The sequence below is a fragment of the Quercus suber genome, unplaced genomic scaffold, assembly GCF_002906115.3.
Source record: "Quercus suber isolate HL8 unplaced genomic scaffold, Cork oak 2.0 scaffold_272, whole genome shotgun sequence".
Classification (NCBI taxonomy): Eukaryota; Viridiplantae; Streptophyta; class Magnoliopsida; order Fagales; family Fagaceae; genus Quercus; species Quercus suber.
In genome coordinates, this window is record NW_027069728.1 from 434,422 (window position 1) to 450,486 (window position 16,065).

The 16,065-nt window shown below is 34.4% G+C and overlaps 1 protein-coding gene across 1 annotated transcript; it reads right to left on the reverse strand.

The window, feature by feature from the left end:
* Positions 1 to 68: 68 nt before the first annotated feature.
* Positions 69 to 14,669, reverse strand: LOC111988739 (pentatricopeptide repeat-containing protein At5g13270, chloroplastic-like). Its single transcript, XM_024020525.2, is given in 16 exon segments — positions 69 to 395; positions 650 to 706; positions 791 to 854; positions 2,240 to 2,408; positions 2,599 to 2,637; positions 3,066 to 3,120; positions 4,508 to 4,554; positions 4,759 to 4,822; positions 5,288 to 5,371; positions 5,527 to 5,615; positions 6,185 to 6,337; positions 10,626 to 10,795; positions 10,887 to 12,299; positions 12,302 to 12,377; positions 14,365 to 14,447; positions 14,450 to 14,669. Coding segments are annotated over 16 exon segments (3,081 nt in total). The 3' UTR covers positions 69 to 97.
* Between the last annotated feature and the right edge of the window lie 1,396 nt (positions 14,670 to 16,065).

A 16,065-nucleotide genomic window follows, 5' to 3' on the forward strand; every position in this document is an offset into this window, starting at 1 on the left:
ATTACTAGAAGATGTTTTCAGATTTCCTACCTTGCAAAGAGGATTTGAAATTAACAGCTGGAGACAATTTAGGGAAATGAACTTCATTAATTTCATTTTATTGTGCAACTCTACAGTGATAAAAAGAATTTCTGCAATACTTAATGCTCCTAAGAATTTCTAGAGACGGGGAAACCACAGTTGGAGCTTCTACCTGCATTTTCAAACAACTGAACTCCAAAGCCAATATAGGTTTTGACAACATCACAGATAGACTGAGGTTTTCTCCATTATCTCTATGTTCCCCAGTTGTTGAGTCTACACTATTGCAACTACCATGTTCTGTAGGACGTTCTCTATCGTTATTCAGTATAAGAGTTGGGCCAGATACTTTTGCCGGCTGCACTGCTCGCACCCTATGACAGTCAGGAAGCAACCACAATTATATGTTAGCATTTCCTGTCAAAATCTCATCAATATAATTTATCCAATTAAAACAAGTTATAAATTAGCTTTAGTGGGTGTCATATATGACATGAGAATCTTCCAAAGTTTTTAACTTTTTTTTTTTTTTCCATAACAAATTTAACCATAGTGATTAGTGAGAATTGAGGATTTACAAGCACAAAAAAGTATTTTGTAGACCAAAAGAAAAGGAAGGGAACAAAACCTGCACTCAATCTGGCAAGAATACTTAAGAAGGTTGGGATTATACTCTGTACGGCCACTGCAATATCACACCACAAAAACATTAGTTGTCACTAAGTAGGCACTATTACTAATACAACAAAAACCATTGCAAAACAATTACCTATAACTTGGAAGAGACATTTTGATGGCTGGCCCCTTCCACTTTTTGTAATCTAATGTCGGCACTGTCATCACCGAAAATGTAACCAGGAAAGAAAAAAAGATGACAAATCATTCACATGTATGAAAATAATGTGAAGGAAGAGTGCAAAGATAAACAGGGGATGTGATATCTCCTTCTCTACACGGTTTATTTTAGATTAAAGAACAAAAAGCACCAGAAGAAGGTATCTAGCCATCAAAAGGAAGAACCAAAGTTATAGGCGAGCTTGTTCTGCAAGAGGCCATTGCTGACAAGAAAATAGTTTCCTAGCAGCAAGGTGTCAGTTAATTACCTAGAAATGTGATTGACATATGTCCAAACATAATAATCGTTAACCTCTTCCCACCTAATAAACCTGCTAACATGGGCATAACCAGCTTCCTAAGCAAAGGTTACACAATAAGTCTAGAGACAAAATTTCACAACTGCTGATGTAGCATGTTGTGATTGGTGGTGTTAATAAAAGTGTTGTTAGTAGTAGGGCCAAGTGAACGTGATTATTCCAATCACAACTTGTAATGTCAACAAGGTTGCAAAGTGTGTGTTCCTACAAGCTGGACATAAGCAAGGCCCAAAGAAGCAACAGAGCATGCAGAAACATTATAGCATGAGCAAGCAACTAAGAATCCCATACAACAGTTCCTCATGAAGCATAGCAATCCATGTAAATATAGTCCACTAAATAAATCTCAGAACTCCGGTCAAAGTAGTTGAACTTCAAGAGGAGAGATGCCAGGTGATGAAATTAAAAGTCTTTAAAAATATGCAGTGATTTTTCACAAGGCTTGCATTTCATATAATCCATTAGATGATTATCATTAAAATGGTGGCATTGGATGGTCTTGATCTATTATTCCATTGTTGACTCCAGTAGTGAGGATGGATTCAGCTGGTGATGCACTGTTGCTAGTTTGGGTTCACACCTTTATATGTAGAAAATTACAGCCAAGGAATGCATCCCTTTCAATGATTAAAACTCCTGAATATGTTTACAATCAGTAGTAAATACTTTCTCCTCTATAATCTTGTGAATTGTGGATTAGGTCTACAATTAGACTCCCCTTGTTTTCTAGTAGGGCAGTCTCTTCCCCCCACCCCCACTCCCACTCCCCCCCCCCCCCCAAAAAAAAAAAAAAAACTGCACAAAAAGAGAAGGAACAAGGGGACTCTTTTACACAGATCTGGAGTATGGAATGATCCCTCTTGTATGGAGGATGAAAAAACTATGAAAATGAACTTGAATATCAGAATCCCCCAAGTTGTAAATGTATAAAAATTATAAAAAGAAGTGTTTGGCTCATGAAACACTTCTACTAAAAAATGCCATACTATACTGAAAAATAAAGGACCAATCTTAACTACTATAGCAGCCAGCAGTACTGAATGGAATCACTTTAACCAACTCACCAACAGAGGTAAGGTTGATGTTACAGATATCTTTTGCATCAGGAATCTTGATTTCAGTCACTTGAACATTCATATGATCCCTCGGACTACAGAAAGCAGCACCCATACCAACCATGTTTAGAAATCCCATGTCTTTACTCTTGGGTGGACTTGTAATTGCTGTGATTCTCTGCTTTGAACAAATATCATACTCAATACAACATGCAAAACTACAAATGTCCATTTTGTTATGAATGACTATATGCATGCATAAGAGGAAAAAGCATATATACATTCACCTTCAAATATTAAACAAGAGAAAATTTTTGACATTGATTACAAGTATTGAAACACTGAAGAAAACACAGTTCAAGGCCTACCTTTGAAAATCTAGCAACCTGACTTGGAAGCCCTACTTCCTGCAAGGGGAGATTAAAGCAAGATCACAGATTTATGGATGAAAGTAAAAGAAATGTGACTGGTATTTTGTCAAACACCATGCTAATATGTAACATTCTGATGTCAAATTATGGAAAGGAGAATGTCATGGAGGTGCTAACCTATAAGGTGACTAGGGAGAGGATTTAAAGAAGAAAAAGAAGGAAGGCATCAATTCACAGCTGGAGGGACCATAACTTGTTTCTTATTTGCTCCAAGAAATATGGAAGTTTTTGAAAGCATTTACCATTTAAAAGTTGCATGGTTCCATCATTATACTTGTATGAGCAATCCACATCTATGTAAAAGATCTCAAAAGTACACTATTATTGTACAAAAACTCAAGAAGTTTGAATCATCATAAATTTTAGGATTTTAAATTTAGGCTGGGAATTATGCATACTCCCACCTTTCTTCCATGATCGCAAGCCACATTGCTGTTCACAAGCACCTTAGCTGCCCATCTGCCAACAAAAGACAACGTTGAGATAAGAATACTCTGTCATTAAATAATTATTCAAGTTGAAGTTTACAAACAACCAACGTTTGCTGCAAGAATTGATTTCAATTCCGTTCTGAGTCATATTTAAATACTGAATTGATTAAAATATGTAAACAGATATTTTAGGCCCACTGAGAAGAAAAAAAAGATGTTTTATTTGTGTTAAATATTAGCATTGATACATCATGTTGAATATGATAGTATGGATGCGGAAGCGGAAGTTACGTGGTTCAGCCTCATGGCCTGCATCCACGAAGAAAATCCACGGAGAAAACCCTAAGGGGCTACACCAATAATATATTAGAGTGCAGTACAAATCTTGTATTACAATAAACCATAACATGTGTATATATAGTAGATTAAACTCTAGACTAATAGACTTCTAGTACAAGTAAAAGACTTGGCTTGCACACAAAGTAGAATTAGGCTCGAGCCTATGCTAATGGGCTAATATATCACTAATACCTCCTCTCAAACTCAAGATAGTAGCTTGATGAAACCTTGAGATTTGATAAGGTTGAGAAGATACCTTGAATAAAGTTTGGCTTTGTGACAGTGATTTAAGGAAGACAATGGTCTTGCAGTGTTGATGCGAATTTTAACGTCGGCATGACTATACCAGAAAGTTTTAACGTCGGCAGTGGAAAGTCAAAGAAGATGAATGCAGCGAAGAAATACTGAGCAAGATAAAGATTGCTCTTAAATACACCGTAAGGACAAAAAACCATTGGATGTGGAAGCGGAAGTATAAAGTGGATTAGTCTAATGGCCTACATCAATAATATATTAGAGTGTAGTACAAATCATGTGTTACAATGAACCATAACATGTATATATATAGTAGACTAAACCCTAGACAAATAGACTTCTAGTACAAGTAGGAGACTTGGTTTGCACACAAAGTAGAAGGACAAACAGTGTGATACTGAGGGAGTAAAATTTAATAGAGTCACTGACACATTCAAGTTACAAAGATGACTAAACCCAAACAAGAACGTTTTAAGTTCAACAAACCAATATTTAGTGGTGGACATCACCTTATTTTGTATAAACCAACTCAATTTTCCTAGCTTCATTAGGACTTATTCGAGTTGAGGTAGACTAGGGAAATCTTTCAATAGGTTAATTCAGTAATAGACCAAGTAATGGTGTATTTCATGAATAGCCTTTGGTTTTAATGCCATTTATCATATCAGTCGCAGATGGGGTCCAGGGAAATTCTATTAATCTAGGACAAGCATAAGATTAGGATGTTGGGTGTGTCTAGCTTAATAAAAGTTCAATCACTTCTGTAAGTGCTATTTTCTCTTCTTATTATGAACAACAAAGAATTGGATAGAGAAACATACGCGCAGGATGTTGGTGGGTTCCACACAAGCCCTGCAATCACCACGAGCTGGTAAGAATGCACACTGATACATGTTAGTGACTAAAAGAATTAATTTAAAAGTCAGATTCTTTCTCATACAATTTTTTGCTAAAGAAAATACTGGAAAGTTTACCATTTCCTGCCACAGGATCACTCCTATAATTATCTAAATTTTCAAGTAATTACCAAATATTGATTCATCAATTTCATAAACCAACAATAATATACAACCTCATCAAAAATTCCAGCTGGACTGTCATCATAACTGGCAAGAAAGAAGCCACCAAGAGTATACCTACAAAGTGTAAAGTCAGATTCTTTCTTTTTAATTTGATTTTATGCAAATGAAATTCATAAACTCCAAAATCACCCTTATCCTTTAAGGAGAATATTATGTGGAGCACCACCAATGAATCTCGCAATCATTTCCATGTTAGGTAGTGATACTTGGTTAAGAAAGAGAGTAACATTATAGCTAGTAGCCTAGTATAAATTTTATTGCATAAACCTTACAAATTAATGCGTCCACTTTCAAAACATGAACCAGGACGACTATTAAGAAATTTATTTAATATGATATTGATGTGACAAAAATTATATTCATTGCCATAAACTTTTTGTGGTAATATTAGTAGTAGCTTTAGCATTTTCATAAGAAATATAATAGGTGGTTTATTTATCCCATCATTCATTACAGTGCACCCACTAATATCCTGTTATATGCATACACGAATACAACAATGATAGCAAATATAAGTACCCAAAAGCTTCGACTAATCTGAACTCTTTTGGGATGCATGCTCGAGCAGTTTCTGCTTTGACAAGATGGAGCTGGTATAAGGCACTGAGAAAAAGATAATTAAGCAAATTATGTTGTTTAAAAAAGAAGTATAACAATATTAACCAGAGAATGGGAATTTAAATAGTACTTTTTATAAAAATTAAAAAAATTAAAAAAAGAAAAGAAAAAAAAAGAAAAGAAAAGAATTGTACACTTGCCTGCCTCTAAATATCCAAGGGGGCTTGCTGTAGCCTGAGGAACATTTTGTTTCTCCAACTTCCATGGGTTCAGATATACCTTGAAGAAACTTAGTTGATAGGAGAAACCAAATTTAAGTGATTAAAAACCAAAAAATCATAAAAAAGAAAAAGGGCATTCTTTTGTTTTATGAGAAGAGATATTTCATGTGCTACACCAACAGAAATACAACTAGCTGAATTGCCTTGTAGAGTGCAAATGCAGAGAACTCCTAAAGAAACCAGCAGTCATATACATGACCCTGTTAACTGTGATATTTGGGCTGTACACCCAATTAACAGGCTTTAAGGAAATTCATGTTTTGGGTCGGTATTTAAAAATTAAAAAAAGAAAAAAAGAAAAAGAGAGAGATGTAAACTTGAGGTTTTTGCCATTTGAACCTCAAGATTCCCCTTCGAAGTAATTGGCTTCTGGGTCTATGATTCACATGTTATATTCACACAAACTGATTCCAGAAAAATTAACGAATTAATGCATTCCATATATTCTCACAATTTTAAACATACAGAATTTAGCAAAATCTACAAAACTTCCACATGACAAAACAGAAGTCACAAAGTCCAAATTAGAACATTTATCCATGAACGACACAATAAAAAAACAAATTGAACCAGTTACCTTAAAAAACGAACACACAACAAACAAGGGGCTGCAACCAACAAAAATCTCTGCACTTAACTTCCAGAGATCAAGAACTTTTTCACTGAAATCCAAAGAAGAAAATGAAACCCAGAAGAGAATTTGGATTGAAGAATAGTACTGGGAAGAGAGCTAGTGTTGAGAGTGAGTGGAAACTGAAAAAAAGTGAGTGAATTTATAGAGAGACGCCGACAATAGTTTTGGTGTTCGTTAGTTACTGTCGCTTTTTTAGTTCCCTAGTTGAGAGTCAAATTATTCCAAACTATTATAGAGACAGAAATTAGACATCAGTAGCCGTAGAAGTAGAAGTGGATAAGATGTTATCCACTGCAATTTCCCATAGGACACGAAACCCACCATCTTTGTTTTGTTTTGGCGCCAACTGAAACTAACAAATACCATTACCACAGTTTCCCAAATCCAATTCAACCCATCAATTTTGTTTCTTTTCTCTTTTTGTTTCTATATTAAATTATTTCTCAAAATCCCATGAGTTGGATCCTGATTTCGATACAGCATCCCATGACGCAATCATATGAGCTTGATTTGATAGTGGACCTTTTTTTTTTTTATTACAGTCACAAAATGTCACATGGATGACTCTTTTTTTTTTTTTTTTCCACTATTCATAATACAACTGTGGCGCGTATAAAAATATATGGTAATAACATTATTGTATTACCATTTGTATGGGCCCATATTTCTCTCAGTTTTGAGTTTTAGCCTTTTTAGAGGGCACAATGGATTGGCAAGTGGGATTGCAACTTCTAAAAAAATAATGCTATTATTGCTAGTGATTGTTGGATACATACAAATAGAGTGACACGATCCATGATCCATGTGATCTTACTTATCAATATATGGAAAATAAGGTAACTGGTAGCGACCCACGAATATCGTAGACACCTTTCTTATTGTTTCCATTGGCATATTCGTACTCTAAGAGCCTGTTTGTTTTAGGCAATTTTCATTATCTATTACTCTATTTTCATTGCTTATTATTTATTTTTGGTGGATCTCACGCCTAAGAAGCTTGTTTGACCAAGTTCTTATTTTCAGTTCTCATAACTCATAACTCAACAAAATGAGTGATGGATGAGTGAAAATGAAAAGCAAAAAAACAGGTGTTTTCGAGTAATGAGATATGAGTTTTGATGGCAATATATATATATATATATATAATTCCTAATTTGAGAATAGAATTTGAACTTTGACTTCTTATTTAAAAATGTTAAGAGGTGTTAGATGAGTTATAAGACTCTTGACAAAATAGCCCTTATAATGAACAATTTATATGTTACTTTGATTGAACGAATTTACAACTTACCGAAGTTATAGATGCATGTCAGTTTGAAGGGACATATAAAATCATTTTTATTGTTTCTAAACCTAGATCGACTCAATCGGTCAGACAATAAACTTGACACTGAGACCAGTAGACGAGTTTGGGTGTTTAATTGGATCATTTTTACACAAAAATTGGTCAAATTTAGCGATTTTTTGGCAAACTGTGTAACTCGGATGGTTTTATATAACCCGATTGGGTTGTGAGTTCTGCAAAATTACATATGATTTTTTTGACTTCTTTATTATTTTATGTGTGATAATATAATAATTTAAGGAAGAGAAAACCTAAAGAAGTACCAAAAAAAATTGTGATGTTCTTTGCTGTTTTAGAGATTTTTATAGAATTTCTAATTCTATTATTTGTGAAACCTTGAATTTGAATTAAAATGACGAGTTTAATTTAGATATATCATATATGCATTTTTTAAATTTATATATTTATGTTATGATTTCTCAAATTTATTTTTTAAAATTTTTATTTGACTATGCAGTTCAACTACTGACTCACTTGTTAAACTAGTGTGATCCGAGTTTAATAACTATGTATAAAATACTTTAACCTAATTAGCTGGATTAAAAATGAATTATTCAACCAATGTCGGTATAATGGATTCCCATCCATCCCCCCAAAGAAAAGAAGAAAATGGAGAACAGATCTGGTCACTCTCTTGGTGTACATAAGAGCATCCACATCAGTGGGTGCAAATTTTCCATCTATTTTGCACAAAAAAAAACCTACTTTTTCTATTTTACACATTCAATTTTACAAAATATCCACATCAGTTTATCTATTCTACACATTTATTTAATAAAAATATTCATTCTTTTACCATTTTTTTTTTTTAAATTTTCTTCATTGCCTCTCTCTCCCTCTCAGACCCAACTACCATCATCATCACTACCCTGATCGGCAAACCATTCAAGATCAAACCAACCCAAGATCAGAAACCCATTCAAGCGGAAACCCACTCAATTCGAAAGCCAAATCATCACCCTCCCAACCCAAAACCAACTAATCAAACAACGAGAAATCAGTGAGTTGATTGGTGACGATTTGATCAGGCTTCATGCGGCAGTTTAATGTTGATCAAATGAGAAAAACGGAGAGTGAGGTGAGAGTGATTGGCAGCGATTTGATCATTCTTCGTGTGGCTGTGGTTTGATGTTGATCAGGGACAATGGTTTGATGTTGATCAGTCAAGTTCTTCGTGCGGCAATGGTTTGTTGTTGATCAAATAAGAAAAACTAAGAGTGAGGTGAGAGTGAGAGCAACAGAGACAAAGAGAGAAAAAAAAATTACTTAAATATTAAATGCAAGTGCTACAATAAGTCAGTAACCGTACATATATGCACGATTATTGTAGTAATTGTGCATTTATATATATTTTTACACCCAGGTTTTTTTTTTTTTTTTTAATTGTGTTAAATCTAAATTCTTTTACATTTTGTAAGATTTTGCACCCGCTGATGTGGAGGAAGATTCTCATGCATTTGGATATTGGATTTGAGCTCCCCAACCTTTACCTTTCCACTACCTGCTTCTACTTTATGGTACTAAAAATACTATATAGTATATTATATAGTATTATGTTTGTTACTTGTTGCAAGTGCTTTAGTCCAAACTATGGTGATGTATTGCGTCACGCCTCGATTGATTCCATCATGCACTTTTTATTAGTTTTACTCTTAGGTCTGTGTAGTGTTTATCCAAAAAGAAAAAAGAAAAAAGAAAAAAAAAAGGGTGTGGGTAGTGTAGGCTTCCTCTGAATGGAGCAAGAAATACGTACTGATTGGTGACCCAACTTGTCACGCGTGCAGTCACATCCAAAGGTGCCTAGCAGTCTCTACCAACAAGTCCCACCACTTGCCTAGAGTTTCGAAAGACCACGCTAGAGCCCAGCCAGCAGTCTGATAGTGAGTACAGAGATCAACACTTTCTGTCTTGTCCGACTACATATTAACTCCTCGGAGCTACACGTACGAGTGGGTCCATGAACTCTCCCAAAACTTTAAAAATATTTAACATTTTAATTATTAGTTTATAAAAATGAAATTCAATTTGAAATATTTGAGTTAGTCAAATAATGCTCTTAAATTTTTTAATTGATTTAGTAATTATTGAAAATGTTTTTTTTTCACTCACACTCATTTTTTTTATTGTAAAATGTGTTTTTGTATCTATTAAAGTTTTGGATTATTCATGTATTTTAATTCTTTATTAGTTTAATTGAAAATTTTTTACTCACTTTAGTAGACAATTTGGTAACTTATATTAAAAATAAAAATTTTAAGAATTCACTATGAAAGATATTAAATTATATGTGTATAGATGTATGTGTTTGTGCATATTTATGAAAGTTCGTATAAACTAATAAATTTAGTATCATAAGTTGGCGCTCCAAACAAAAATTTCTAGCTATGCCTGTTGAAATACAAAATTGATCTCTTAAAATTATAACTATATTTCAAAGTATCCTTGCCGCCTAAGTTAACAATAAAACAGACCGTAGAAGGTTAAGTGTAATGTCTTTTTAAAATTGAGGGGTCAATTGTGGATTTCAATAGTTCAAGGAATTAAGTATAGTTTGGATAATAATTTAGGGTAAAAAAAAAATGTAATTTACCACTAATTAAATCTATGGTAAAGTCAATCATTCATGTGAGAGGATGCAACAATGTCCTTGATGTATTGAATAATTTGTACTACTTAGTTGTGCACAGTCTACACCCCCTTACCAAGGGTTAACTCCAAAATTAAAAGGTGCGAGAGCATAACGTGATGTCCACCATTTTGCATTATAAAAAAAATTAACAAGCATGTGATTGATGACTTGGTTCTGGTCCAATGGTGTCCAAAACTTCAGTTAAAATAAATAGATTCTATAAATGTGTGAGGATTTCATTGCAAAATTGGTAAATGATATTATTCATTCAATTGTACAACTTGTATTTGTCAAGTAAATGTAACTAGTTCAATTTACACACATCACCAATAATCATTGCAAGAACACTTGCCTAACTTGAAGTGATGGAATCTATTGGAATCTCTAACAACAATTTCACGTCCTGTTACCATGGACACTCGCTTTGCAAAATCATGGCAGTCTTTGCACGCCCGGAGGTTCTTGAAAACTATAATCTGGGTATTTCTTGATGTGGATATGAGCCCAAATGCTATAGCAAGTCTCTCACTATGGTCAGGCAGCTGTTCTTTTCGTTCAGGCGATCCACACGAAACATCCTCTTTAGTTAGAAGGGCATTTTCAGCATTATCAGAAGATTAAGTGAACTAATTTTAAGTATATCTGTTCTGTTTGTGGATGGTGCCTATCACCTGCTGCAAATCGGTGCATTTTACCCCTGACAGTAATCCAACTGTAACTAATGTCCTTTCTCAAGTTCCTTTCAGCCATCATCCATCTAAAATGAGCTGCTTCTTCCCATTTCCCATGTGAAGCATACAAGTTAAACATTACAATATAGGTGGCAGTATCATCTGGGTCTAGCTGAAGGAGGTTTTCTGCTGCAATCTTTCCAAGCTCAAGATTCCAATGGGTCCAACACCCACCCAATAAGCTTTTCCAACTCATTGCATCGGGTTCAAAAGCCATACACTTTATCAATTCAAGTGCCTCCTGTAGTAGCCCAGCACGAGAGTATATATCGACCATACAGTCATAATGGTCGACAGTTGGCTCCACACCATACTCTGCCCTCATTGATTCCAAGTATTTCTTGCCCTCTGTGACCAATCCTGAATGACTACAAGCGGTTAAAACTCCTATAAATGTAACTGCATTTGGCCTTACACCACAGTCCTGCATTCTATTGAAAAGGCTTAAAGCTTTAATGACATTTCCATGATAAGCATAACCGCAAATTATAGCAGTCCAGGCCACAGTATCAGGATTTTCTAGCGATTCAAAGACTTGATAGGCACAGTCTGATCTCCCACATCTTGAATACATCGAAATCATAGCACTCTCTCCATATAGATAGGCAACTAACTCTGTTTTTATTGCATCAGCATGAACTTGAGCACCCAAATTTAAATCTGCAAGTGCAGCACAGGCTTGGAAAATGCTAGTATATATGAAGGAATTTAAAACCACACCTTTGCTCTTTAATAATTTAAAAATCTTAACAGACTCTTCAAATTCACCAATTTGGCAATAACCAGAGATAACACAACTCCATGAAACATCATTCGGTTCACTTATCCTCTCAAATGCAAGGCGAGCAGATTCAAAACTCCCACATTTGACATAAAAGTCCACAAGAGGTGTTCCTACTGAAACATCAGAATCCAATCCAAGCTTAACCTTGAGAATTATTGAGAAAACAAACTCGTCCATTTGAACACCTTCCTTCACCATCTTAGTAAACAATTCAAGAGCAGCTTCTAGCTTCCCAGCTTGAGTATAACCCACCATCAACCCAGTCCAAACCACTGCATTTTTTTCAGTCATCTGATTAAAAACAAGTTCAGCACCCTCTAACCACCCACACTTAACATACATGTTGGCAATTGCTGTGTCAACCGAAACATTCGAAGCCAACCCATTTATTATCACATGAGAATGTAGCTGTTTGCCAAGCTCTAAAAGAGAAAAACCTGTCAAGGACCTTAACATGCTAATATATATAGAATGGCTTGGTTTAATTCTTGACGCAGAGAACAACCCAATAGCTTTGTCTAGAACACCCTCCTCAGCATAAGCAGATACAATTGTATCTGCTTGAAAAACCTTTCAAGCATTTCATCAAACACGTTCTGTGCATCCACAAGACTCCCACAATCACAATACATTCGGAGAACACAATTGATGTAGGACACAATTTACTATTTAATTATTGTAATTTATTATTTTTTGGTATTTTTATGTAAAAAACGTTGTTTTAGGTTTAGGTGATTTATTTTCTTGTTTTTAGGTGCATTTAATGCTTTTTAGGTCAAATTTGGTTCCTGTTATGGTTAGGTATCAATTAGGAGTTATTTTAGATTATATTTTCTTGTCCGTCAAGTTTTAAGGAGCCCTTAAATAGGCCCTTAAGTCTGTAAACGTTTTTCATAGTTTATTATCAATAAAAATTCAGACTTGTGTCTATTGTATTTTCTGGTGGATTCCAAACCTATCACTTTGTGGATTCAAGGAACCCCTCGTGGATTCGAGGTTTACTACCAGAAACTAACAGTTTAGTTTCTGTTTCATCAAGAGAGCATCGTGTGTGCTTCTCTTCAGGCTTCCGCGACATTAGTTGGTATCAGAGTCTTGACTTACCCTGGTCTGATTGCTAACCGATGAGACAGTAACCACCACCACAACAACGACGAATAACTTAGCAAGTATTACATGACGTACAATAAGCACTCACAAATATCTATGCTAGGATGGCGCCGTTAAAGAATGGAACCAATAGGGATAACTGCAGTGGAGACATAACTCACGGGCAACCTATTAGTAAGCAAATTTCATATAGACCTTACAAGAGAATTGCAAGTTTTAATGGTTATTTTTTAAAAGAAGATTTTCTTGATTGGTTACTTGATCTAGAGGATTTATTTGACTATGAGAATATTTGTTATGAGAGAAAAGTTGGACTTGCTTTGTATAAACTTAGTAAGTATGCCTTATGTTGGTGGGAACGAGTACAATATGATAGAATCCGACAAGGTAAAGACAAAATTCGATCGTTGCCAAGGATGAAAAAGATGCTTGCTATCAAATTTTATCCTTTGGATTGTGAAGAAATCTTGTCGTATACAATACAAGATTATTATTGGCCAAGAAGTTCATACTTGAATTATTTTGAAGAGCCAAATATTCCACTGTTAAATGAAAAATTACATGTTAAAGAAAATATCATTCTTGAAGAATATGGAAAAGTCAAAGAAGAAAATATAGAGATTTATGAGGAAATTAATGAAGGCCTTGTTATAGAAGAAGAACCTGAAATCAAAATTGTGGAGAAGATTAATGAAGACCCCATTATAGAGAAAGATCTTGAGGTTGAGATAGTAGAGACCATTAAAGAAGAAATTATAGAGGAAGTTGTCAACGATCTTGATGAAATCAAGTTAGATGATTGCAACATTCAAACTCCTATTATTTTATTGGGAGACACCGAAACAAAGTTTATTGATTTTATTGGGGTGGAAAGAGTTGATTTGATCATTGACTCTTATTTGGTGAATATTGTCAATTACATGAAGATCAAGGGAGAAGAGGTTCAAGTTGCCCAATCAATGACTTTCAAGTTTGGCAAGAAGACAAAGAAGATGAAGTATTCAACGTATTTGTTCTCTTGGCATGGGAGATTCCAGATTTCAAAGATGAACTCGAGAACGAGTTTGTTTCAAGTGGAGGGGTCTGATGTAGGACACAATTTACTATTTAATTATCGTAATTTATTATTTTTTGGTATTTTTATGTAAAAAACGTTGTTTTAGGTTTAGGTGATTTATTTTCTTGTTTTTAGGTGCATTTAATGCTTTTTAGGTCAAATTTGGTTCCTGTTATGGTTAGGTATCAATTAGGAGTTATTTTAGATTATATTTTCTTGTCTGTTAAGTTTTAAGGAGCCCTTAAATAGGCCCCTAAGTTTATAAACGTTTTTCATAGTTTATTATCAATAAAAATTCAGACTTGTGTCTATTGTATTTTCTGGTGGATTCCAGATCTATCACCCTGTGGATTCAAGGAACCCCTCGTGGATTCGAGGTTTACTACCAGAAACTAACAGTTTAGTTTCAGTTTCATCAAGAGAGCATCGTGTGTGCTTCTCTTCAGGCTTCCGCGACATCAACAATTCTCAAGAAAGCCAATTGGGTCCTTCACTGTTCTTCGCAACCGGTCGTGAATCAATCTTCCATCAGACAAAGATCCCAACTTGTCCCTTGTTTCGACAAAGAAATCAAGTGTACATTTTCAACTTGGCCTTGTTGGATTTGGTGGGTTTTCACCGAAGGAGGACTGCATTTGAGAGAGACCCATCGAGGGATTTGAGAGAAATTTGCAAATTTGATTGTTGTCTCTGATAATTTGTCTTGAGCTACAACTGGAGAAGGATGGGGAGGCAGCAAAAAGTTCTGGGCATTGACATCGATTGAAGACATTTTTACTCAAGTTAACGAGACCCGATTCTCCAAGGAAGAACGTAACACAGAAGAAATCGCCATGCTGCTAACTTCTTTCCATATTGCCCAACTTCTTTAGGCAACAACTGTGCTATTACGATTTACGACTCCCTGGCACTAAATAAAGGCATTTACTCCCAAAATTCTATACCATCATATTTTATTATTTCAAAAACCTACTTTATCAATTATACTATACTATTTTACAATATTCTCAATATTCTAATTTTTATTTTACAATACAACACTTAAAATAATATTTCTACACAATAAAATAATATATCACAAAACCCAAATAAAGACAAAAACCCAAAACCCAAAAACCCAGAGAGAGAGGGAGAGAGGAATTGATAAAGTAGTGAATAAAATGTTAGTCTTTTTTATTATTTTTATTTTATTTTTAGAATTGAGTTACAGCACAATTCTATCTTTAGAATTGCACTATAGAACTATTGCAATTTTTTTTTTTGCAATAATTGGTTTTTACAAGTCCGGATGTGTGAGAAGTTTTGGGCTTTTATGCTAAATTTTCTCTACACATGGCATATGCCATTCACAATGTGAATGCTCTAAATATGCTATTTTTGACTTCTGCAAACAATTTGATTTGTTACCGTAGGGACGTAAACGAGTGGGAGCATTAAAAAACCAAGATTTTATGTTAGGGACATATTAACACTCACTCACTCTATCTTGATTCTAAAAAAACACTCTTTTTAGTTGGTTTACTCATCAATTGGTGTTGGCAATAGGCTTGGTGTGTTCACATATCTTCATTTCAAGTTCGTTTTTTTGTTTTCTCTTCTCTTTGCCTGTTTGGTCTTCTCTAGTTTCTTCATGGAATTACCTTTGTTGCTGGATTTTCATTCCCCTTTTTGGCTTAACTCTTGTTGTACTCTTTACTCATTTGTTTTTACTCTTAAATCTTGATTTCTTTTAGTATTTTTTAGAAGTCTATGGAATGGAACCCGCTTAAGGCATGGATCCTAGTCCTACATGTTTTGTTTTGTTTTTTTTAAAAAAAAAAAAAAAATCAAATTTAGTGGTATGGATGGATAGTGGGCCGGTTTTAGTGGATCAAGTTTATTATTTTCTAGAAGACTATGGAATGAAACCCACTTAAAACATGGATCTTAATCCTACACGTTTAAAAAAAAAAAAAAAAAAAAATCAGATTTAGTGGTATGAATGGATAGTGGGCTGGTCTTAGTGGATCAAGTTTAGTCCTATACATTTTGCTAAAAAAAAAAGGTTTACTGCCTACAATCCTAGACAAAAAAGAGTATTGATAGCAAAATTATAAATTTAGAATAATTTACTTTGTATTAATATTAATTTTAATTTATCTATGCAGGTTTAAAGTGTAAAGTGATCA